General features: G+C 40.6%; 1 protein-coding gene across 1 annotated transcript; it reads left to right on the top strand.

Annotated features, from left to right (window-relative positions):
* The first annotated feature begins 7,492 nt into the window (after positions 1–7,492).
* LOC142180051 (uncharacterized) lies at positions 7,493–7,915 on the top strand. Its single transcript, XM_075250970.1, has one exon. The coding sequence runs from the start codon at positions 7,493–7,495 to the stop codon at positions 7,913–7,915; it is 423 nt and encodes a 140-aa protein (XP_075107071.1).
* The last annotated feature ends 19,912 nt before the right edge of the window (positions 7,916–27,827 follow it).

The raw sequence follows: 27,827 nt of genomic DNA, 5'->3' as shown, positions 1-27,827 counted from the left end.
ATTGCACAAGTCCCAACTGACAAGGAAGAACACACACTCGCTCCACTAATATTAGCAGATATCTATCGAGCACTGACATAGTGTAAGGCGGGGGAAACATTCTTCAAAGGTTGCAACATTCATTAACAAGTGTGGTTAATTGAACATCTTCGCCATCATCCAAAATTTATGAGCTACGGTCCAAGCAAGAGCCACTTCATTGAAAGCTATGAAGAAAGAATGAAAGACTACAACTCCCCGGAAGGGGTTGAAGCTTGGATCACCCACTTGAGAGTTTTAAAGGCACATCAAGTTTAGTGGACTTTAGGATGGCTCCCACTGATGGAAGATATATATATGTCAGCCACACAGTATTTTTTACTATTGATGGGCTTGAGAAGTGTTCAACCATATGCACCCCAAAGGGTTCTGAGGCAATTGGGAAGATATCAAGTAGTACCCGAGGATGAAGACTTGAGTGTCCATGTTATTGAGCTACATCCCGAAGCTCCACTTCCCGATGCTTTAATTCAACAAATCTAGAATGGGTGCCAATACTTAAAAGAAATACTCAAGTACCTGATCTTTCCAGAGGCGAAGTAGATCCGAGTTATGCCGTATGGTTCGAGAAAAGGAATTGCATTGATGAGGAACCGGAGACCGAGCCAGAAAGGCTCGCTAAAAGGCCTCATGTTCAAGCTTTTGATGACAAGATCCAAGAACGGTTGGCCTGGGGAGAAAAAGAAAAGAAATATCAAGCCACTATCCATGCCTTAGAGGAAAAATTGAGAAACATCGCATTTGACAATGATTTGCAGGCGCAGATAGCTGAAGGTGAAGAATGGAAGTTAACCTGAGAGAACGAGGCGCTCCGAGTGCAACTCCGGAATATGAGGCTAGCCGCTAAAATGCCTGTAAGAAGCGAGAGAGATGAAAATATCATCAACAACTTAGGAATGAAGGTCCATGACTATGCAGCTGACTTCATAAAAATCAAAAAGGATTTGCAAGATGCTCAAACAAAACTAGCTAAGGGAGGAGAAGAACAGGCCCACCATTTGAGACAGAAATATGGCAAAGAAATAACAATTCTAAAGGAAAAGCTGTTTGCCCTTAGGAATGAGATGGTCCAGCAAACCAAAGATTTCAAAGTAGAAAAAGATCTTTGTTACGCACTAATCTGTCAACTAGAAGAAAGTTTGCAATAGCTACAAGACCAAAACAACACAAGTGCACAAGTGTTGGAAGCCCGGGCATAACAAATTGGGTATCTGCTTCAAGAGAAAGGAGTCATCAGAACTAGGATCAAGGAAATAGCTAACTATGTCGTGATGCAATGTCACGAATGTGAAGACATCACTAGGTCCATGTTTTTCGCTTCCATGATGACCTTCGTCCACAAAGTAATGGATGACTTGGACCGTCTTCAAGAAGACATTGCGCGAAGGCCCGCGCAAAGACCAGCAAAAGCCCCACAGGCTCCATGAAAACAAGTAGAAGCTCTCATGTACTTTTGATTAACCAGTTTCCGAGTCTGTACTTTACTGATTTCTAGAGTTTTAAATTGATTTGTCACTTGTTTTGGGTCTGTATTGTTGTCAGTACTTCAATTCCCTGTAATGAAAAACCCAAAAAAGAAATATTCCTTTATTAATGAAATGAAAAAATGCACTTTGTCACATTATATCTATCCCCTGAACTACGTAATGATCTAATTCATGCTGCATCATGATACGTAGGTAATCCACGTAGGATTCGATCATAACCCTAAAAAAAATTAAGAAAGATAAAGAGAGAGAGACAATAAAGCTGGGATGAAACACGCAGCCGTTGCAAAACATCTTAGCAAAACGTTTAACTTTTTAGGGGCATTGCATCCCCAATATGAAATTCCCTATGTATTAAATGTCTCAAACTAACCGGTTTGTTGTGTGCTTTAAAAGAACATGTTCTATTTTTAGGTGGTTAGTTTTGTGGTGGTATTCTGGCTTCACACCCTTATTTCACGAGATCTAAAGGAAGTATTGCCATGGCCTCAAAGAGTCATCTACCTATCATTGAGTCTGAAGATAGCCTAAGTCAGCAACTGCTGAGGAGAATAGGCGGTTAAGATGCCACATGCTAGAAATGTGGGATGCATGGTCCAATGGTATGGAGCCACCCAATACTATCCATGGTTTCCCCGAGTTGATCCCGAGGGCGGGAGAAACTACCAATGTCCCTATCTCAGTAGCCAACCCATTCATGCAATTTGGGTTCCCCACTATGTCAACAAACTTCCCTGGATTGCCTTCTGAGGTTTGCCCCCATGCACCTTCTTTAGGAATACCATCTACCATGTTCACAGAGCCACCAACTTCTAGCATGGAACAACTAACACTGCCTCGACAAAGCTTTGAACCATCCGCCTTCACTTTCCAAGCTCCCAGTTCCAATTAGACACCGCTCGGGTCAGCCCAAATTCATATCCTCAACACCCACAATCTGAATCTCTCGTAGAACAGGAGAGAGTCTTGAGGAATCCTGAACAAGAAAAGATAGCACGGAAAATGAAAAGCATTGAGCAAAACCTCAAGAATATACAAGGTCTGAGTGTCCAAAAGAGCGTGTCATATGCCGAGCTGTGCATGTTCCCTCACGTGCATTTACTTGTGGGCTTTAAGATGCCAAAGTTTGAAAGATATGATGGGTATGGAGACCCAATTGCTCATTTAAAGCGATACTGTAACCAGCTGAGGGGCGCTGGTAGAAAAGATGAGCGGTTAATGGCCTACTTTGGAGAGAGCCTCACCGGAATCACTTCTGAATGGTATATAGACCAAGATATTTCCCATTGGCACATATGGGATAACCCGGCCCGTGATTTTATAAGGCAATTCCAATACAATGTGGACATAGCTCCGGACAGAAATTCTTTGTCCAACCTAAAAAAAAAAGCCTCGGAAAGCTTCCGAGAATACGCTATCAAATGGAGTGAACAAACGGCCGGGGTAAAACCCCAGATGGATGAGACCGAGATGGTCAGTGTCTTCTTACAGGCCCAAGACGCCGATTATTTCCAAAACATGATGTCTTCCATGGGCAAACCGTTCGCGGAGGCCATCAAAATTGGAGAAATGGTAGAAAACGGCATAAAAACAGGTTGCATCTAAAGTCAATCAGCTTTAAGAGCCACTTACCAAGCCATTCAGAGCGGATCGGGAGGTTTAGAAAGCCGGAAGAAAAAAGAAGAGGGAACCATGATGACTTCAAGCTTGAGAAATTCTCGGCGACCCCAGGATTATTCTGGCCCGTCTTCCAAGACCCCGCGACATTATTACCCCCACCAGGGTGCAGCCAATGTTGTGGCCCCACATCCTTATGCAGTAATGAACGCCCAACCATACACCAGGACACATCAGCATTACAACCAACACAAAGCTCCACCTCCAAGAAACAACCCTCCTCACCAAGCTCCGTATAATCCCCGTCCACCTCAGAACAATTACCAGTATAACATTGATCCTTGTGAACCACCCAGAAAACTGACTTCACACCCATTGGTGAGTCTTACTGCAGCCTCTTCCCAAAATTAGTCCAAATGGGCCTGTTGCAGTCTGTACCGTCGGACAGATAAAACCCAGAATCTCCATCCTATAGGCTAGGTACCAGGTGCGCTCATCACTCCGCGGCAGAAGGGCATGACACTGAAGATTGTTGGACCCTTAAGAGAGCAGTCGAGAACCTGATCGAACGAAAAAAGGTAGTATTAAGGGATGAAGAAGTCCCCAATATAACCAACAACCCGTTACCAACCCACAACAATGGGCTAGTCATCGGGATGGTCTATGAAGATAAAGAATTTGACCTAGCATTAAATGCTATAATTGCTATCACCAACTCTGTAAAAGAAACCCAAAACGGTGGAAAAACAAGTCAGAGATGAGAAAAAGATGAATTCCACTCCCCAAAATGAAGAAAAGGACGGTGAAGCAAAGACAGGGGCAGCACCTGCCAAAGAGGCCATTCTCTACATCCCAAGAGCCTCCAGAAAGGGACAACTCATATTAAGCCCTCCTAAGAGATTGGAGCAGAGGAAAACCACACCAAATCTGCCAAAAAATGTATGTACCAACAGGGACTTACATGGCACGAAGGCCAGTCATTCCACCTAGGCTAGATGAGCCTTTGATCATTAGCCACATACCACAAAATCCCATAAAAGACACTATTGTCATCCCTTGGAACTACAATCAGACAATTGTCACATATAAAGGGAAGGAATTTAAGGGGGAAGTAAAGGAAACAAACTATCCTGGGAAGTATCATAACCTAGAAGAATTGAACAAAACCAAGCAGCAGCGTTTCCCCCTCAAAAGGCCTGTAACTGCTGAAGAAGCAGAGGAAATTTTCCTGAAGATGAAAACCTCAGAGTATGCTGTAATTGATCAACTCAGAAAGGCTCCCTCCCAGGTTTCACTTTTGTCTCTACTGATGAGCTCAAACGAACACCAGAAGGTGCTTCTAAAGATACTAAATGAGGTGTCTGTTCCAATTGAGACCATGGTTGAATAGTTGAAAAGAATGGAAGAGCGATATTTCTAGGTCAACCGAATCGCCTTCAGCCTAAATGACTTACCTCCAGAAGGAGCCGCCCATAACAAGGCCCTTCACTTGACTGTCAAGTGTGAAGGATATTACGTAAAAAGGGTCATGTTGGATGGTAGGTCCGGAGTAGATATTTGCCCTCTATCAACATTATAAGGGATGGAAATTGGGACAGAAAAGTTCAGACCAAATAATGTTTGCGTGCGTGCTTTCGACGGTGTCAAAAGGGACACAATAGGGGAAATTGACTTGATCCTAACCATTGGCCCCATAGATTTTGAAGCATCATTCCAAGTTCTGGACATGGACACTTCCTATAACTTTCTCTTAGGAAGACCATGAATCCATGAAGCAGGAGCTGTGCCCTCTACTCTCCATCAAATGATTAAATTCGAACATGAAAACCAAGAAATAGTTGTCCACGGAGAAGATGAACAGTCAATCTACAGGGACCCGTCAGTCCCATGTCTGGAGGCCAATGAGGGAAGTGAACACATCGTCTACCAAGCCTTTGAAATCGTAGTCGCCGACCAGTGCGAAGAAGGAACCCCATGTCCTCAACCCTGTTTATCAAGCGCATAAATCATGATCGCCAGTGAGATGATCAAACATGGGTACAATCCCGGGAAAGGGCTCGGGGTATCATTACAAGGCATCACATAACCCATTACCTTGACTGCCAATAAGAAGTTCTTTGGCATAGGTTTCCAAGCTACCAGTGCTGACGAAAAATGGGTCGATGAACGTAAGAAAAATGGATGGGTCCTGCCTCAGCCAGTCCCGCATCTCGCCCAGTCATATATTAAGCCAAGGTATATAGAAGAGGAAGAAGAGACCTTCACTGCCAAAGAAATTGAGGACATCTGTGAGGGAATAAGGAAAATGTTGTACGAAGCCCACATGGTCCAACCGGGTGATGGCTCGAGCACTGCTGATGTGCTATACATGGGGCCCAATGCTAAATTGCAAAATTGGAAGGCTACTTCATTCCCTATCAGGCGGTAATCCTGGTAGTTCAGTCTTGCCATCTTTTCTACATTCTGAGTTATTTCAGGGTGTAACTCGAATGTTTTTAGTTTTGTTGTCTTCCGATGTAAACCCTCATATCTTCAAAAATCAATGAAATGAAATCAATATTTCATCATCTATGAAACTTTTCATGTTATTCTTTCTGATTTTTCTATTTTTATTATCTTTCTCTTTTCAGTTCTAATAATGCGGACTTAAATAACATGACATGCTTGCGGACTTCATGCCCAGATCCTAAAATACTGTCTAACTGTAAAATAATGAATCAAGAACCAGAATATGATGAAGATGAGGCTTTTAGGGAAATAAATCGAGAATTGGAATAATTTGAGAATAAGCCTAAGGCAAACCTAAATGAAACCAAGCCATTTAATTTGGGCAGTTCCGAAGAGGTCAGGGAGACCATGATAAGCATTCACACTGAGGAGAAAACTAGAGATGCATTGATCCAATCTTTGTTTGAATTTAAAGACATGTTTGAATGGTCTTATGACGATATGCCAGGACTAAGTGTCGATCTAGTGGTACAAAAGTTGCCAGATTATCCCGTTTGTCCACTTATCCAACAAAAGCAAAGAAAGTTCAAAACAGACATCAGCGATAAGATTAAAGAAGAGGTTTCCAAGCAATAAAAAGCTAGTGTGATCCGAGTAGTCCAGTACACCACATGGTTAACCAATGTGGTCCCAGTACCAAATAAAGATGGGAAGATCCGAGTATGTGTTGCTTACAGGGATTTCAACAAAGCAAGCCCCAAGGACAACTTCCCATTACCAAACATTCACTTCCTTGTCGACAATTGTGCTAAACATGAGATACAATTTTTTGTGGATTGTTATGCTGGGTATAACCAAGTCCTGATGGATGAAGAATATATAGAAAAAACAGTCTTCACCACACCATGGGGAACTTACTGTTACACGGTCATGCCATTCGGTCTGAAGAACACTGGGGAAACATACATGAGGGCTATGACTGCCATTTTGCACGACATGATGCACCAGAAAACTAAAATGTATATGGATGACGTGATCATTAAGTCCATAAAACAAGAAGACCATGTGAAATATTTGAAAAATTCTTTGAGCACTTGCGCAGGTATGATTTGAAATTGAATCCGGCTAAATGCGCATTCGGAGTTCCATTTGGGAAGCTTTTAGGGTTTATAGTCAATCAGAGGAGTATTGTGTTGGATCCAACAAAGATAAAATCTATCCGAGATCTACCACCTCCGAAAACCAAGAAAGAGGTCATGAGTTTGCTGGGAAGGTTTAATTACATCAGTAGGTTCATCGCTTAACTTACTACCACATGTGAACCCATATTTAAGCTGCTAAAGAAAGATGCGGCAATTAAATGGACGGATGAGTGTCAAGAAGCTTTTGACAAAATCAAAGAATATTTGTCAAATCCGCCGGTGTTAGTTCTGCCTGAGCCTGGAAGACCTTTGTTCTTGTACTTAACGGTTCTAGAGAATTCATTTGGTTGTGTCCTCGGACAACATGATGCGACCGGTAAGAAAGAGCAAGACATATACTATTTGAGCAAGAAATTTATTGGTTATGAAGCCAAGTACACTCTGCTGGAAAGAACTTGGGTCGCTCAGAAGCTCAGACATTATTTGTTGGCTTATATCACATATCTCATAATCATAATGGATCATCTGAAGTACATATTCCAAAAACCAATGCCTACGGGAAGGCTATCCAAATGGCAGATCCTGCTCACTGAGTTTGACATTGTCTATGTCACTCGCACGGCCATGTAAGCCCAAACCTTAGCCGATCATTTAGCTGAGAACCCGGTTGATGATGAATACCAACCCCTAAGCACGTATTTCCAAGACAAGGAAGTTAATTCAATTGAAGTAACCCCAGAAGACACTAAGACTTAGAAAATGTTCTTTGATGGAGCTGTAAATGTAAAGGGTGTTGGGATTGGGGAAATTTTGATTTTGCCCACAGGTCAACACTATTCAGCTACAGCCTGGCTTCAGTTCTTCTGTACGAATAACACTACTGAATATGGAGCTTGCATCATGGGCATGAACATGGCAATTGACATAGATGCAAAAGAATTATTAATCATGGGAGATTCTGATTTGATCATTCGGCAAGCACAATGCGAATGGGAAACTCGAGATATCAAGCTTATCCAATATAGAAAACATGTGGAAGATCTTAGCAAACATTTCAAATCCGTTGAATTCAGGTATATTCCTCGATTCCACAATGAATTAGTTGATGCACTAGCTACCTTAGCGGCAATGTTGTCGTATCCAGGAAACGCCCATATTGACCCGTTGGAGATTCAAATCTGAGAAAGACATGGTTATTGCAACACAGTTAAAGTAGAACCACATGTCCAACCATGGTATCATGATATTAAAAAGTTCTTGAAAACAAAGGAATACCCTGAGCAGGCCAACGGAGACCAAAAGAGAACCATTAGAAGGCTCGCCGGCAGTTTCTTCTTAAGCGGAGAAGTATTGTATAAAAGAACCCCATATTTGAATCTTTTAAGGTGCGTGAATTCCAAAGAAGCTGAAAAGATCATGAACGAAGTGCATTCGGGAGTATGCGGGCCCCATATGAATGGATATGTCCTTGCAAAGAAAATCTTGCAGGCAGGTTATTACTAGATGACCATGGAAAAGGATTGCTTCAGTTTTGTCCGGAAGTGCCATCAATGTCAGATACACGGTGACCTGATTCATGCACCGCCTTTAGAGTTGCATCCTATGTCAGCACCTTGGCCGTTTGTTACTTGGGGTATGGATGTCATTGGGCCGATCGAGCCGAAAGCCTCAAATAGGCACAGATTCATCTTGGTTGCTATTGATTACTTCACAAAATGGGTCGCAGTGGTCAATTTTAAAGCCGTCACCAAGAAAGCAGTGGCGGACTTCGTACATTACAATATCATATGTCGTTTTGGTATTCCAAAAACTATCATTACCGACAATGTCGCAAATTTGAACAGTCATCTGATAAGGGAGGTATGCGAATAGTTTCAAATTATGCATCGTAATTCTACCCCTTACCGGGCCAAAGCCAATGGTGCCGTTGAAGCGGAAAACAAAAGCATCAAGAAGATCCTTAGGAAAATGATTCAAAGTTATAGATAATGGCATGAGAAGCTGCCTTTCGCATTATTGGGATATCGCACAATCGTGCGCACGTCAGTTGGGGATACGCCTTACTTATTGGTTTATGGCACTGAAGCCGTAATACCTATAGAAGTTGAAATTTCCTCTATTCGAATCATTGTTGAAGCCGGGATCGAGGATGATTAATGGGTCAAAACCCGGTTAGAACAGTTAACTACGATTGATGAAAAGTAGATGGCCGCGGTTTGTCACGGGCAGTTGTATCAACAAAGAATGGCTCGTGCCTATAATAAGAAAGTGCGGCCTAGAAACTTTGAAGTGGGGAAACTAGTTCTAAGATGTATTCTCTCGCATCATGAAAAAGCAAAAGGAAAGCTTGCTCTGAATTGGAAAGGTCCGTACATTATAAGAAAACTGATGCCAAAAGGGGAATTGTGCTTAGGAGATATTAAAGGAAATGGTTGTTAATGCAGATGCAGTCAAAAGGTATTATGTTTAACCCCTTTCGCGGTCTTAACACTCTTCGGTTGGGATGACGAAGGCTTTCATTCTCGCTACCCGAACACTATCAACGTTTTGTAAACCCTTTGAACCGGTTACTCTTCTTTGATCACCCTCCTTGGAACCTGAAAGTTCAATTATCAAAAAAGAAATCAATCAAAACAAAAACGAAACAAAAACAAAATGTTTTCTTGATCTACGTTCGACTTGATTCTGAAAGGATACGTAGGCAGCCTCACTCTGGGGTTCAGTCACGCCAAAATAGAAATCCAAATTCCCCCAAAGATGAAACTGGGGAAAAATTTATAATGGTTTGGCGATGCTTTTACCTGAAAGGCTCTAAGGTTGTAATTCAATTTTAATTCTTTCTACCCAAATCCTGTTCAAGTCCTTCCGATCAATCAGTAAAGATGTCCAAAATGGGGGAATACAGTGACTTAGATTCGATGCAACCAAATGAGAGAAATAAAATGAGAGAGTTTTATCGGTAAAAACCCACACGGGCACCGTGAGGCGATGGTAAGAAACGAAATTGAAAATGAGAGAGCCTCGTTAGTGAAAACTCGCAAAGAGCACTATAAGGAGATAGTGAGAAGAGAAATGAGAGAGGTTAGCTGGTGAAAACCCGTAACGGGCACCACTGATCGAAAAAGGATAATTGGTCAACGACATGGACACAGTCCTGGGTAAGGTTTCTCAAATCTTGAGGTATAAGCTATGATTGATTCTTGAGAGTTGGACGGTTCGCACAGATCAGGCATCCAATCCAAGAGATATGTCATGTTCATTGAAGTCCGCATACACTCCTGATAAGTCCTTCTTTCCTTTCCCCGAAAGGTATACCTCTTGTCTAAATTTATTCGTCCATTTTCGTCATTTGTCTTTCTTTCAATCCCTTTTGGTCTAATTCTATTCTAAATTAATACAAATAAAGGACGGAAAGACAAATTTACAAGGTTCTCATTTGATACAAGCTAGTACGCAACAGAGCCCAATCTCGGTAGGTGCATCGAGTCGACCTCGATTGGCCATGATGGTTGATGCTTGGAAATCAAGGATTCCTGAAAGAAAAGGGATCAAAGGCAAAATAAAGTTAAAGACGTTTAATTCCCACGTTGATTAACCGTCCCGGTAAGCTTTTGGAAAAGTCATGAAACCAATTGCCAGCAATTTAAGCAAGTAGTTATAATCTTCATCCAAAAGACGGGCCGAGACCGAGTGACCAAATAATCAAGGCCACAAAACCAACCACGGTTTCAAACTAACAAATTGTTCTTTGTTGAAGAAAACATGAAACATGTGCAACCCAAAAACAACCTTGCAAAAAGCAGGGGCAACCAAAAGGAAAACCGCGCAAAGGCCGAAAACAGCTTTGCAACAACAACTTCAGGAGGGAAGTCCCCCCCAAACTTATTTCCCGCATTCACTCATCCTCTAAGAATAAAGGAAGAAAAGAAGAAATAATATTGAACCTAATTCAAAACTACGGTCTCTGATCCCCAGTTGATGACTTTCCATCATAGGGTCTCATTCCCTAGTTGATACCAGCATAACCTGAGGACTTTCCAATATAGGGTTCCACTCCCTAGTTGATGCTAGCATAACCTGATGAATTTCCAACATAGGGTCCCACTCTCTAGTTGATGCGAGCATAACCTGATGATTTTCCAACATATGGTCCCACTCCCTAGTTGATGCTAGCATAACCTGATGACTTTCCGACATTGTGCTTTACACTCTTCCTCACAAATCACAAAATCAATAATAATTGATAGATAAGAGTATCACAAAGAAACCAGTATTTTACCCATAATCAATAGAAAAATGTAATCTCAGCCTTGAATCATTATTCGAAAGTTACCAAATCTCAGTGAAACCAGATATAAGTCACCCAACAGTTCAAATAACCCGCTAAGTATGGATAGTAGAATTTAAGGCTACAAAATAGACAAGAATAGAATTTCACTCGCATGCTATGACCTGAGAACGATGCATAGATGCTCGTCACCACACCTATACATCGTATTTAACAACCAAACGCGAAGCAAATGACACATAATACCTATTCCCTCAAGCCAAAGTTAGACACGACACCTACCTCGCTACGAAGGCCACTTAATTCTCAATCACAGCTTTTCCTTTGGAATTCACCTCCAAACCACTCGTATCTATTCAAATATGACTCAAAAATATCAAATATTTCTAAAGGAATCAATTATATTTTTCATAAATTAAATTCCCTAAAATTTCCTCCAAAACGTTGAAAAATAGACCCCAGACCGCTTGGTCAAAACCCGAGGTTCGGACCAAAATCCTTTTTCCCATTCACCCCCGAGCCCGAATATATAATTTGTTTTGGAATCCGACCTCAAATTGAGGTATAAATCCGCAAATTCCCGAAATCCCTAGTTTCTACCCTAACCCCTAACTCTACTATACAAACTCTAGATTTTAGGTTGCAAATTCAAGAAATGTAATGGGTAATTGAAAGAAAATGGTTTAGAATCACTTACCAACAATTTGGGGTAGAAATGGCTTTTGAAAAATCGCCTCTCACCATTTAGTTTTTGAGAAAATGATTTTTTGGCTAACATTCTGGTTTTGGATTCTGTTAAGTGTTGGGCGATAGTGTTCATCGCCTTCGCAAGAGAACTGTCGCGTTCGCGAAGGGTATTGGCTGCCAATCCTACGTGTTCGTGAGACCCAGCTCGCATTCGCGATGGTTACTCCCCCCTGGCCTTCGCGTTTGCGATGAAAGAACAATTGACTCCCCCTCCCTAATGCCTAACATTGCGCGTTCGCTATGAACTTGTCGGGTTCACGAAGGGTAATGCCCTCATCGCTTCGCATTCGTGAAGAATAAATCTTCTGCTGCCCAGTTTACTCTTCGCGTTCGCGAGAGTACCTTCGCGAGCGTGAAGAACGACATGCCAGAACACCTACTGCAGCAAAATACCAGATTTCCAAAGTCCAAAACATCCCATGGCCTATCCGAAACTCACCCCGAACCCTCGGGGCTCCAAACTAAACATGCACACAAGTCTAAAAATATCATACGAACTTGCTCGCGTGATCAAATTGCCAAAATAATACCTCGAACTATGAATTTAGCATCAAATCAAATAAAATTCTCAAGAACCCTTTAAAATTTCTTTTTTCTCAACTTGACATCCGAATAACGTCAAATCAACTTCGTTTCTCAACAAATTTCACAGCCAAGTCTTAAATATCATAATGAACCTGTACCAGGCTCCAGAACCAGAATACGAACCTGGCACTAACATTTCCAAACATCAATAAATTCTTACAAACAAATAATTTCAAAACTTTTAATTTAATCAAAAATTCATAACTCAAGCGAAGGACCTCCGAATTCGATTCCGGGCATACTCCCAAGTCCCATAATTTGATACGAACCTACCGGAACCATCAAAGCATGGATCCGGACCCATTTACCAAAAATCTTCATTAGTTTTCAACATAAAAGCTTTCCGAAAACCTGTCCGGATTACGCATGCAAATTGAGATGGGTAAAAATGAGATTTTTAAGGCTTAAGAGCGCAGATTCGAGTTCTAAAATATAAGATGACCCTTTTGGGTCATCACTTTCTCCACCTCTAAAATAATTATTCGTCCTTGAACGGACATAGAAAAGTACATGGGCTGGTGAAAATCTGGGGATTTCTACTCCGCATATCGGACTCGGACTCCCAAGTAGCTGCCTCAATAGGCTGACCTCTCCACTGCACTCGAACTTAAGGGTAACTCTTTGATCTTAATTGGCGAACTTGCCGGGCTAGAATTGCCACCGGCTCCTCCTCATAAGTCAAATCCTTGTCCAACTGGACAGAGCTGAAATCTAACACATGGGACGGATCGCCGTGATACTTTCGAAGCATGGACACATGGAATACCGGATGAACAACTGCTAAACTAGGTGGCAACGCAAGTCTATAAGCCACCTCTCCCACTCTCTCCAGAATCTCAAAAGGTCTGATATACCTAGGGCTCAACTTTCCCTTCTTTCTGAACATCATTACACCCTTCATGGGTGATACCCGAAGTAACACTCTCTCTCCGACCATGAATGCAACATCAGTAACTCTACGGTCGGCATAACTCTTCTGCCTGGACTGAGCTATGCGAAGTCTATCCTAAATAATCTTGACCTTATCCAAGGCATCCTGTACTAAGTCTGTGCCCAACAACCGAGCCTCTCCCGGCACGAACCACCCAACTGGCGACCGACACTGCCTACTAAGTAATGCCTCAAAGGGAGCCACCTGAATGCTCTATTGGTAGCTGTTGTTGTAGGCGAACTCTGCAAGGGGCAAGAATTGATTCCACGATCCTCCGAAGTCTATAACACAAGCGCAGAGCATATCCTCCAAGATATGAATAGTACGCTCGGACTGCCCATCTGTCCGAGGATGAAATATTGTGCTCAATGCAACCCGTGGACCCAACTCACGTTGAACTGCCCTCCAAAAGTGCGAGGTAAACTGCATACCTCGATCAGAAATGATAGACACGGACACACCGTGAAGACGGACGATCTCACAAATGTAAATCTCTGCCAACCGCTCTAAGGAATAGGTAACTGCCACAGGAATGAAATGCGCTCACTTAGTCAGCCTGTCCACAATAACCCAAACTGCATTGAACTTCCTCTGAGTCTGTGGGAGTCCAACAACAAAATCCATAGTGATACACTCCCACTTCCACTCAGGAATATCTAACCTCTGAAGTAAACCAACAGGTCTCTGATGCTCACACTTTACCTGCTGGCAATTTAGTCACCGAGCTACATAGGCAACTATGTCCTTCTTTATTCGCCTCCACCAATAATACTGCCTCAAGTCCTGATACATCTTGGCGGCGCCCGGATGAATAGAATACCGGGAACTGTGGGACTCCTCAAGGATCAACTCATAAAGTCCATCCACATTAGGCACATAAATACGACCGTGCATTCTCAAATCTCGGTCATCTACAACAGTAACCTGCTTGGCACCCCCGTGCCGCACTGTGTCTCTAAGGATAAGTAAATGAGGATCGTCATCCAGCCGATCTCTGATGCACTCAAACAAAGAAGACCTAGCAACTGTATAAGCTAGAACACGGCTAGGCTCAGAAACATCTATCCTCACGAACTGGTTGGCCAAGGCCCGAACGTCCAATGCAAGCAGTCTCTCACCAACTGGAATATATGCAAGGCTACCCATACTGACTAACTTCCTACACAAAGTGCCATCCACCACGTTGTCCTTCCCAGGATGATACAATATAGTGATATCATAATCTTTCAATAGCTCCATCCACCTCCTCTGCCTCAAATTGAGTTCCTTCTGCTTGAACAAATACTGTAAGCTCCGATGATCAATGAATACCTCACATGGAACGCCATAAATATAGTTCCTCCAAATCTTCAGCGCGTGAACAATGGCTGCCATCTCTAGATCATGAACGGGGTAATTCTTCTCGTGAACCTCCAGCTGCCGTGAAGCATATACAATAACCTTTCCATCCTGCATCAATACCGCACCCATACCAATACGAGATGCATCACAATATACTGTATAAGATCCTGAACCTATGGGTAACACCAATACCGGTGTCGTAGTCAAAGTTATCTTGAGCTTCTGAAAGCTCGCTTCACACTCGTCTGACCACCTGAACGGGGCACCCTTCTGGGTCAATCTGGTCAACGGGGCTGCTATAGATGAAAACCCCTCCATAAATCGATGGTAATAGCCCGCCAAACCTAGGAAACTACGGATCTCTGTAGCTGATGTGGGGTCTAGGCCAGTTTTGTACTGCCTCAATCTTCTTAGGATCCACTTGAATACCCTCTGCTGATACAACGTGACCCAAGAAAGTAACTGAACTCAACCAAAACTTGCATTTTGAGAACTTAGCATATAATTGGCTGTCTTTCAGAGTCTGAAGAAGGATCCAAATATGCTACTCATGCTCCTCTTGACTGTGGGAGTAGATCAAGATATCGTCAATAAACACAACCACAAAGGAATCTAAGTAGGGTTTGAACACCCTGTTCATCAAATCCATGAATGCTACTGGGGCATTTCTTAGCCCCAAATGACATCACTAGAAACTCATAATGCACATACCGAGTTCGAAAAGCTGTCTTAGGAACATCACATGCCCTAATCCACAACTGATGGCAGCCAGATCTCAAATCAATCTTTGAAAACACCTTGGCACCCTGAAGCTGATCAAATAAATCATCAATCCTCGGCAATGTATACTTTTTCTTGATGGTGACTTTCTTCAACTGCCGATAATCTATACACATCCTCATCGATCCATCTTTCTTCTTTACAAACAACAAAAGTGCACCCCAGGGCGATACACTAGGTCTAATAAAGCCCTTATCAAGCAAATCTTGCAATTGCTCCTTCAATTCTTTCAACTCTGGCGGGGCCATGTGATATGGCGGAATGGAAATAGACTGAGTGCCCGGAGCCAAATCAATGCAGAAATCAATATCCCTGTCGGGTGGCATCCCCGGCAGGTCTGCAGGAAACACCTCTGGAAACTCACGAACCATCGGCACCGAATCTATGGAAGGAACCTCCGCACTAGAATCACGGACATAAGCCAAATAAGCAAGATACCCATTTTTGACCATATGCCGAGCCTTCACATAAGAGATAACCCTGTTGGCAGAATGGCCAAGATTCCCTCTCCACTCTAATCGAGGCAACCCCTGCAAGGCTAAGGTCACTGTCTTGGCATGACAATCTAATATAGCATGATAAGGTGACAACCAATCCATACCCAGTATGACATCAAAATCAACCATGTCGAGAAGTAAGAGATCTACACGAGTCTCAAGACTCCCAATAGTGACCGCACACGAATGATAAACACGATCTACAACAAAAGCATCTCCCACTGGTATGGACACATACACCGGAGCACTCAAAGAATCACGGGGCACAACCAAATAAGAAGCAAAATAGGATGACATATAGGAATAAGTAGATCCCGGATCAAATAGAACTGAAGCATATCTACTGCAAACTGAAACAGTACCTGTGATAACAGCATCAAATGACTCAGCCTCAGGCCTGGCTGGGAAAGAATAACACCTGGGCTGGGCCCCAACACCCTGAACTACGTCCCTCGGACGGCCTTTAACTGGCTGGTCTCCACGCCTAATAGCCAGACCTCCACCTCTAACAGTATGGCCTCTACCTCTGGCTGCCTGAACCCTGCCTCTAGTTGGCTGAGCAGGTGGTGCAGCAACTGGTGTCGCGACCATGGCACGTGAACTCTGATGCTGTGAGTTGCCTGTTGCTTGAGGGAAAAATCTAGCAATGTGCCTCAGATCACCACAAGTATAACATAACTTCGGCTGCTGTGACTACTGACCCTGAAGCTGGCCCTGTCGACCTGAATAACCACCCTGATAACTCTAGAGTGGAGGTTCACTAATATGAGATGGTGGTACATTGTAGGCTAGCTGGTCAGAATAATACATCTAAGGGCCACGACCACTTGAGGCACCGTGATACCTAGCGTGCTGAATGTAACGGCCTGGGAGGATGGCCTCTACCAAAAGTACTCCTACCTCTAGGTGAGGCCCCGCTGAACTTACCAGAATGACGAGGTCTCTTGTCAGACCCCTGACCTCCCTGAGTAAGAATCATTTCGACTCGTCTAGCGACATTAGCTGCCGCCTGAAAAGAAATCTCACTCCAAGTCTGCTTAGCCATCTGCAATCTGATAGGCTGAGCAAGTCCATCAATAAACCTCCTCACCCTCTCTATCTCTCTCGGTGGGAAGAAGAAGCATAGCATGACGGGCCAAATCCACAAAACGGGTCTCATACTGAGTAACAGTCATACTGTATTGCTGAAGATGCTCAAACTGACGGCGACGCTCTTCTCTCAATGTGATAGGTAGAAACTTCTCTATGAAGAGCTGAGAGAACTGGTCCCAAGTAAGAGGAGGTGACCCAGCTGTTCTGGTCAACAAGTAATCTCTCCACCATTTATTGGTGGAACCGGTCATCTGAAATGCAGAAAAATCGACCCCATTGGTCTCCACTATACCTATGTTCTGTAGAACCTCATGACAGCTGTCAAGATACTCCTGTGGATCCTCTGAAGGAGCATCACTGATGTGAATACGAAAGATTTTGATAAACCTGTCCAATCTCTATAAAGCCTCAGAAGACATAGCTGGCCCATCTCCGACCTGTGCCGCAATAACAGGCTGAACTAATCCGACTGGCTGAGCTACTGGAGCCTGATACTGGGAGTTATCTGCTTCGGAGTGGGAGTGGTGGGAGTCTGGGTTCCTCCTCCAGCCTGAGAGAGTGCTGGTGCCATGGGAGATGCGCTAGTCTGGGCCACACTCTCCATAAGGCCCACCAAACGGACCAAAGCGTCCTAAAGTATTGGGGTAGCAATGAACCCCTCTAGAACCTGAGCTGGTTCGGCAGGAACAGACTGGGCTGGAACCTCCTCGTCAAGCTCTATCCGAGGCTCCACTGCTGGGGCTGCTGCTTGGGCCCTTGGCTGAGCCCCGCCCCTGCCTCGGCCTCGACCTCTGCCCCGCGTAGGAGCTATCACTGGAGGCTCTGGCTGCTGATCAGCTGAGGAAGTGGTACGTGTGCTCGCCATCTGCGAGAGAATAAGAATAGAAGAGTTCAATCAGTATTGAAAAAGCAAAATCGCACGATAGAGAAGAATAGAAGTGAAACTTGTTCCTAAACTTCATAGCCTCTGGAAGATAAGCACAGACGTCTCCGTGCCGATCCTCCAGACTCTACTAAGCTTGCTCGTGAATTGTGAGACCTAAGCAACCTAGTACTCTGATACCAACTGTCACGACCCAAAATTTCCGACCGACGGGATCGTGATGGCGCCTAACATTTCACTTGTTAGGCAAGCCAACGATAGAGAATCCTTAAACCAATTCCTTATTTCCATTCAGTAATTATCAATAATTAACTAAGATAAAATATAATAAGTGTGAAATATCATAAAAGTGCATTAATTACTAAAACTCAGATCTGGAGTCGCAATTCACGAGCATTCTAGAATTTACTACAAGTAATAGTATGAAAGAAATACAAATGTCTGAATGAAAGAAAATAGTAGGACATAAAAGATAGACGGGGACTTCAAGGTCTGTGAACGCCGACAGATCTAGCTTGAGTCTCCGGACAACGAACCAGTAGCAAATCTCGATCAACCTGAGCCGATATAAAAATATGTACAGAAAGTGCAGAGTGCAACATCAGTACAACCGACCCCATGTGCTGGTAAGTGTCGAGCCTAACCTCGGCGAATTAGTGACGAAGCTAGGACAAGACACACATATATAATCAGAACAGTATAATCATGCTAGTAGCAACAACAGTAAATAAAGCAATAACGCAGAAATAATGAGAAGGGAACATACAATGGGGGAATACAACATAAAGAGAGAATAATGAAAAGACAAAATTAAACAGAAAATACTTAAATGAATTGAGCAATTAAAACAGCAAAGGAAAACTGCACGGCATCACCCTTCGTGCTTTTACTCTCAACCTCACCAAATAAATAAATAGAACGGTATGGCATCACCCTTCGTGCTTTTACTCTGAACCAAACCAAATAAATAAATAGAACGGCACGGCATCACCCTTCGTGCTTTTACTCTCAACCTCACCAAATAAATAAATAGAACGACACGGCATCACCCTTCGTGCTTTTCACTCTTCCTCGCAATATAACTAATGCATGTACGGCATCACCTTTCATGCTTTACACTCTTCCTCACAATATAAATAATGCATGCACGACATCACCCTTCGTGCTTTACACTCTTCCTCACCAATCAAAAATCAATAACAATGGATAGATAAGAGTATCACAAAAAAATCAGTATGTTACCTTTAATCAATAGCACAATGTAATCTCAGCCTTGAATCAATATTCGAAAGTTACCAAATCTCAGTGAAACCAGATATAAGTCACCTAACAGTTCAAAAGCATGGATAGTAGAATTTAATGCTACAAAATAGAAAAGAATAGAATTTCACTCGCATGCTATGACTCGACAACGACGCATAGATGCTCATCACCTCACCTATACATCGTATTTAACAACCAAACACGTAGCAAATGAACACATTACACCTATTCCCACAAGACAAAGTTAGACACAACACTTACCTCGCTCTGAAGGCCACTTAATTCTCAATCACAGCTTTTCCTTTGGAATTCACTTCCAAACCAATCATATCAATTCAAAAATGACTCAAAAATATCAAATACTGCTAAAGGAATCAATTATAATTTTCATAAATTAAATTTCCCAAATTTTCCTCCAAAAAGTAAAAAAATCGACCCCATGCCCGCTTGGTCAAAACCCGAGGTTCGGACCAAAATCCTATTACCTATTCACCCCTGAGCCCGAATATATAATTAGTTTTGGAATCCGACCTCAAATTGAGGTCTAAATCCCCAAATTTTTAAAATCCCTAGTTTCTACCCTAACCCATAATTCTACCATGAAAATTCTAGATTTTAGGTTGAAAATTCAAGAAATGTAATGGGTAATTGAAAGAAAATGGTTTAGAATCATTTACCAATAATTTGAGGAAGAAATGGCTTTTGAAAAATCGCCTCTCACCGTTTGATTTTTGAGAAAATAAATTTTTGGCTAAAATCCCGTTTTTGGATTCAGTTAAGTGCTGGGCGACAGTTTTCATCGCCTTCGCGAGAGCATGTCGCGTTCGCGAAGTGTACTGGCCGCCAAGCCTTCGCGTTCGCGGAGAAGAAATCTTCAGCTGCCCAGTTTACTCTTTTCTTTCGCGAGACTACCTTCGCGAACGTGAAGAAGGACATGCCAGAACACATGCTGCAGTAAAATACCAGATTTTCAAAGTCCAAAACATCCCATTGCCAATCCGAAACTCACCCGAACCCTCGGGGCTCCAAACTAAACATGCACACAAGTCTAAAAATATCATACGAACTTGATCGCGCGATCAAATTGCCAAAATAACACCTCGAACAACGAATTTAGTACCAAATCAAATGAAATTCTCAAGAACACTTTAAAATTTCTATTTTCTCAACTAGACGCCCGAATCACGTCAAATCAACTTTGTTTCTCACCAAATTTCACAGACAGGTCTTAAATATCATAATGAACCTATACCGGGGTCTGGAACCATAATACGGACCCGGCACTAACAATGCCAAACATCAATCAATTCTTATAAACAAATAATTTCCAAACTTTTAATTTTCATCAAAAATTCATAACTCAAGACAGAGACCTCCGAATTTGATTCCGGGTATACGCCCAGATCCCATAATTTGATACGGACCTACCGGGACCGTCAAACCACAAATTTGGACACGTTTACCAAAAATATTGATCGAAGTCAACTAAAATTAACTTTTAAGGTAAAAATTCTTATTTTTATTAGTTTTCAACATAAAAGCTTTCCGAAAACCTTCCCGGATTGTGCACACAAATCGAGGAGGGTAAAATGAGATTTTTAAGGTTTAAGAGCGCAGATTCGAGTTCTAAAATATAAGATGACCCTTTTGGGTCATCACATGATGCCAACATAACCTGATGACTTTCCAACATAGGGTCCCACTCCCTAGTTGATGCCAGCATAACCTTAAGACTTTTCGACATAGGATCTCTACTCCCTAGTCTAAATTTACTTCGGGTACACCATTCCCATATTTTATCGCTTTCGATAATGAAGTAGCATAGAATTTGTTACAATAACTCACGAAATATTCCTAGTGAAAACTGGGGCTGAACATTTTGTTCGTTTGTTTTGATTCCTAAGAAGGTTATACCTTCAAGTACTAGGTTAGAGACGTCCAAAAGAAGACCTCTCAGTCCAGAATAAAAGAAAAGAAGAAAAAGTAAAAACCAAAGTGCAGAAGCGGAGAAGTTATAGGCTGCTCAAGGCGAGATTAAAGTCCCAAGTTTTGCATGTCCCATCTTGATCTAAAAAGATGAAGAAAATTGAACCAGCACCCGCAGCTAGCAAGCATCAAGATACGAATCAGAGTCTGCATAAAGAGCCAGCCAAGACTCAAGACAATGTTTTGGAAAATTTACAAATAGAAATCTTGTAACTCGTAGTTGATAGGCTTAGTTAGTTTTCTTCATTTTTTTTACTTTGGTGTAATAAGGAGTTCAGTAGCAACAATAGAGAAATCACAGTTTTCCGGTAGTCCCAGCTATAAAAACTTCCAGAACTACACTGACTTGATTCCTTTATAGCCAAGGATATGTAGGCAACCTTTGAATCAAGGTTCGGTCAAATATTTTCAAAAGGCTTCCCATGGAGTATCGAAACGGGTTAAATTGGTTCATGATTGCTCACTTTGTCATTGCCCGAAAACTCTTCGTGGTTCCGAGCAAAGAGGGGCAATTGTGAGCATGTAATTTTTACCCTACCAAAATATTCCTACAAAATGAAAAGATAATCTAGTCTTATTTATTTTTAGATTTGTTTAGGATTTTTTGTTAATTATTTGCATTTAGATGCATTTTTCATTTTTGAAGCCATGAAACATAACAAAAATATTTAAACCTTTACCTTCTTGCATTACTAGGTTTTTAATTTAATTTAATGCCTAATTACATAATTCAATTACATCATTAAAAGAAAATCACAAAAAATTATTATTTTGACATTTTTAGTTTCAATGATTAAAACTAGAAATTTATCTTTTTAAAAACTTAGATTGAATAATTGTGTAAATAATATAAATAGATAATTAGTGTAATTGTATAATTTGAGATAATTTAGTGTTTAATATAAATAGATAATTAGGGATTAACTGAGCCCAATCTCAAAAATCAAACAAAATACCCAAGCCCAACCCCCTAAAACCGGTCCGCTTCATCACTACACCAAACGACGCCGTTTAAGTGCCAGGCGATCCTGGCCGTTGAACATCACATGATCCAACGGCTCGGAACTCGCCTGTCATTTTATATATAAATGTCCAAATGACCCCCCCCCCCCCCACATCTCTCTCTAACCCTAGAGACGACTTCGTCTCTCATCTCTCTAACCAAACCCTAGCCGCCCCAAGACACTCCTCCCACGCCGCCGCCGAAAATCGCCCCTACGGCGGCGGTGGACCTCCAAAGCCACCCAAACTTACCCTAAAACACTCTCCTCACCCTCTAAAATCCCACCATAACAACCGATACCTCAAACAATCCCACCAAAATCAACAGATTTTAGATCCCAGAAACCCTAGTCCCGCCGTTGGAAATCGCCTACAGCGGCGGAGGACCTCCAAAACCCACTCAAACTCACCCCATACCCTCCTCTCATCCTCCTAAACCTCATCTTACCAACCAAATCCCTAAAACCTCTACCAATAACCCTAGATCTGTCAAAAATCTACCTAGTCTGTCTAGAGATCCTTAGGACAAGAACTCCTTTCTTGAGTCTCGGATCCCAGATAGGGGTCTTGGCATGAGGGTCTTTTCTCCGACTAGATCTGTTTTTCAAAAACCCTAAAATCCACCTAGCCGCCAAAAATTCCTCCTGTCAGGATCACCCATCAAGGATCTCAGATTCCAGACGAGAATCTTGGCATGAGGGTTTTTTCACGGTTAGACCCATTTAATTTTGCTTTTTGCTATTTTTTTTGTTATTTACGCCTTTTTATTTATTTCTGTTATTTCCGCATTTTTTTAATTATTTCTGTTATGTTTTCTGCATTATTTATTTATTCTGCTATTTTTTGTTATTTACGCATTATGTTTTGTTTTTTTACCCTGTGTTCTGTATCTATTTATTTATTTATTTTAATTATCATTGTTAGTTATACTCCGTTATAATTAATTAACTAATTAAACCAGACTTAATATAAAAATATATATAAATTCAGAGCTTAAATATATTCTGTTAATTTTTACATCATTTGTTATTTCGTTTGCATTAATTAATTAAAACGAAATAATCAGTGTTAAGTTTATTTATTTATTTTTATTTTGTTTTATTTGCTTACTGTTGCGTTTCATTTCCTGTTATTTATTTTTAATTAATTGGGCATGGCTAAATAGACAGACTCATAACTTTGTTATTTTATTATTATTGGGCCTGGCAAAATAGACAAGCCAATAGATTTGTTAAAAGTTTAAGAGCCCAAGCTCTTCAAGACAAGAGTCACCTGACTTAAGCCCAGAACCAATCTGGTTTTGAAATAATTTCAAGACCCTTAAGGGTCTATTTTGAAAATCTAATTCTAAAATTAATTCAGAAAGTACTAGAACTTTTTAGAATAGGGACAAATGTCCCAATGCTTAGTAGGAAAATAGGGATAAGATCCAAAAATATTCATATTTTGGACACTTGTCCATTTTCTAAGATAAGGAAGGTGCTAGAAATTGGACATATGTCCAATTCTGTTAAGAAAATGTCATTTTCCTTAATTTTTTGGGAATTCTGACAGATTCTTTGCACCTTAATTCTTATCCCTTTTAACTTCCTCACTCTATAAATACATTCTTCCCTTTTCATTAAAAGAAAACAGATTTTGAGTGACATTATAAACACAGAAATCTCTGCACTGCCTGAAAGAAATTTTCCTTTCATCCTTACGAGAAAAACCTCATTTTCTTTTCTGAGAATCAGTCTTGATCTTTCAGAGTCAAAAATATACATTCGTTTTCCTATTTATTAAAATCTGGCCGTCTTCTTATTCTACTGGGTTTCATTCATTGTTGTTGCTTTAGTTCAAGCTTTTAGAGACTTATTTTCTTAATTATTCATTTCTGCTGCTATCAAGGTACTTTCTTAAACAATGTAAATATTTAAATCTGGTTTTATCGTGACTATGATTCTACTGGTTATCAAAATATGTGTTCTGTTTGAATATTGCATAGAGTTATTTAGTTGAGAGTGTTTAGTCATTCACACTGCTTTAGTCACTAAGTCATGATAGCTTTTATGTTAAAATATTCTTAAAACTGTAAAAAAAACCTGCTTAAAGCTTTATACATATTCACAAAAATTGTATGTGCGTATGTAATAGTAGAAGCAAAAACAGCACACACACACACACACACACACACACATTTTTAGAAAATTTATTAAAGTAGTAATAGATAGATTGTTATCACTAATGTAATAATTTAGCTTTCTATTATCATGTAAAATATGCTGGTTTAATTAGTAGTTTTACCCTTACATGTAAAACAATCAAATACAGTATATCTAAATCCATTAGTTCTAAGTCATGAAAAATTAGGTTTTGCAAGCAAACTTAATAGCAATCAGGGTACATTTTCAGGCCCAAATCAATTGGGTCTACGAGATTGTACTCTGCAATTTTGGCTAATAAATTAAATTGATAATTCAAGTAAAGGTAGTTATTTCTTTTATTATTTTAAAATACACAATGAGTCTCAAACTTAGCACTTTAGCATAAGTTATTAAGAGGTTTAGGCAATCAGTAGGAAATTATCAAAAAATAATTAACCAAAATTTCGATTTATTTTGTTTATATCCCAAGACCTTTTTTTTACAAAAAAAATATAGGTAAAAATCTAATAATTGTTGTTACAAATTTTTAATTTCCAACTCATCCACACAAATATGCATTGGGCCAGAGTCACTTGGACTCATTATCATCAGGCCCACATCATTTTTGAGTAATTTGTTCACAAATGGATATTGGGCCAGAGTCATCCGGACTCATTATTAGGCCCAAACCCTCTTGAATTAACTGGATTTTAAATGATTGAATGCTTAATTGGGCCAGAGTCACATGGACTCAATATCACCAGGCCCAAATGTCTTTAGTCGATTTAGTTGTCTATAAAAATGAATATTGGGCCAGAGTCATTTGGACTCATCAGCATGCCCAGATCTTTCTGAATTAAATGTATTTGATTGATTAATAACATGGTATTGGGCCAGAGTCAATTAGACTCAAGCAGGCCCAAATTCTTTTGAACTGAATTTATTAGCTAGGCCCAAATAGATATCTCGGGCTAGAATTCATTTGGACTCAGTTCTTATCAAACCTCAAACTTTAAATTCGGGCCTGCTTGATAAATAATACATAGGTTTTCCCATCTAATACAAATAAAGATATCACCTAGTACTAAACCTTTACACTTGGCCATATAACATAGAGTATTTAGTTTAGGGACATAAGCATAACTTAAGGCATTTATAATCAACATAATTATTACAATTATGTACACGCACGCGTGACATAGTTGTGATGCCAAAAACAAACCAACGTACATGTTCGCGTGACAATGGTAAAACAATCTTAGTAAAAAAAATACTTCAATTAAACACTTGTAGAAATGCTTTAGGCGTGGATTTTAAACTACTATCGTGATTGCGTACACATCCGCATGACGTGATCCCGATATCCAAAATAAAATCGAGGTATGCGTTTGCGCAACTTTGGCCAAACTATCTTGAATTATTAAAGTATACTTAATTGTGTAGACGTACGCGTGACATGATTTTAATGCCCTAAATAAAGCGAATTTACACACGTGTAATCCGTTTCAGAGATAAATCCATATACTCCATAATTAAAAGCGGTAAAAGATAAATGCACATAGGTTCTAAAACACGTAATTAAATGATTAACTAAGCTAGGTATGATTGTAAAGCGGCCGTGCTAAAATCACAGAATCTGGGAGTGCCTCACACCTTCTCCCGAGTTAACAAAATTCCTTACCCGATCTTCTGGTTTCGCAGACTTTAAAATAGAATCAAATTTTCTCGATTTGGGATTTAAAATAAACCGGTGACTTAGGACACCATAAATTATCCCAAGTGACGACTCTGAATTAAATAAATAATCTCATTTTTAATAATGTCACTTTAATTAGAAAAACTCCTAACTCTCCTATCCCCTCAGAAAAAAGGACTTGTGGCAAGTTTCATTCAGACTCCATTTTTAATATGTTAAAGTGACACTATGGTTTAGTTGAATTATCAACTATAAATAATAAAAAAAACAAGACGCTCCAGGCATTCCAATTTATATGGCAACCTTCTTTTTTTAATTTTCTTCTAAAAGAATGATACTTTTTTAAGAAAATAATAAAACTTACCGCCATTTTACATTTAGTGACAAGACTTATAGGTGTTATACAAATTTTATGACATATTTAACATAATAAGTTTTAAAAGTCTTATCTTCACGCAAGGGTTATGATTTAGTTAAAATCACTAGTTTTTAAATTCTATTTTTTAATTTTTTGTGCTCGATCAAATTTTATTAGCTAAATTGAAACGAAGGGAGTGACTCATATCCTTAATGGCTTTCAAGTGATTTATGACCTGTTAAGCATGGCCTACATATCTTAGTCATTTGCTGGAGGCTTACCGATCACACATGATGATGAAGCAAATTACTTGATATTCTGTGAACTTACGGGACCAATCAAAGTCGAACAGAGGAAAACCATATTTATAGTGTGTCTGAATTGTATGGTTGGAAATGAATGTCCTCTCCATGTGTATCGCGAAATATTTATTATATCTATTAAAAATCAATTATGATTATGTGTTTACATTAACACGGTTTTGTAATTGTGCTCCAGCTCATTTAAACCTTCTGGAAGATCATCTTTCTCGAGCCATCAACATTAGAATCACCAATTCGATTCGGAACTGCTACACATCGCTATCTCTGACAACCGCATCTTAGGCACCATTTCACAACACCCTGCCCCGAATACAAAAATAAAAAAAGACTATAATACCGGCGGACCTTAATACGTTCCAATAAGGACGACGACGCCACTACACAAATAAGAATTCCACCACGCTCGAAAATATCAAGTCTCGTTACTCCATCAACCAAAGCATGAACATCTATAGTCTGAATGCCCTTCTTTTGCTGGAATTAAATTCTGAACCTCTAAATCATGCATTGAGAAATCCTCCTTTAAAGCCATTCACTGCCTCGACACATAACCAAACACCTTACCATTACACCAACATTGTGCGATAACAATGCATAGACATCGTAGCAATCCGTGCACAGTCTCGAAACCATAGAAAATACAGATACTGAGATGAAACAAAAGAACATCCCTCCGCAAGGTGACGATCATAGCCTCCCCAACACATGCAGGGAAAAACATCCTGCACCACGTCTGCAGTACCACTACAACTCCTCGACGCCTAATTGATAACAAGCGCTTCGCGTCACATAAGATTGAGTAGGAAGGAAATAAAAGCACAAGCCTCAATAGAATCAAACTGCACGATGAGGAAATCAAGAAGGGAAGATCACCTAACAGTCCTGTAGCCTCTCGAAGATAAGTACATACGTCTTCGTACTGATCCGCAAGACTCTACTAGACTTGCTCATGACTCATAAGACCTAAGTGAACCTAACGCTTTGATACCAATCAGTCACGATCCAAAATTCACGAAAGGTCGTGATAGCACCTAACGCCGTCGTCAGGCAAGCCAACGGTAATTGATCAGTTAATTACTCATTTTAGTATTTTAAAAACATAATTTTTCATTAATTAAATAGTATAAAATAGAATTTACAAGGTAAAGGTTAATATTTACGCGAAGTACAATAATGAACAACCGGTAGGAACCCCC

The sequence above is a fragment of the Nicotiana tabacum genome, chromosome 4 (genome assembly GCF_000715075.1).
Source record: "Nicotiana tabacum cultivar K326 chromosome 4, ASM71507v2, whole genome shotgun sequence".
In the NCBI taxonomy this organism is placed as follows: domain Eukaryota; kingdom Viridiplantae; phylum Streptophyta; class Magnoliopsida; order Solanales; family Solanaceae; genus Nicotiana; species Nicotiana tabacum.
Note: the sequence above shows the minus strand (reverse complement) of the source record. Positions and strands in the feature narration are given on the sequence as shown.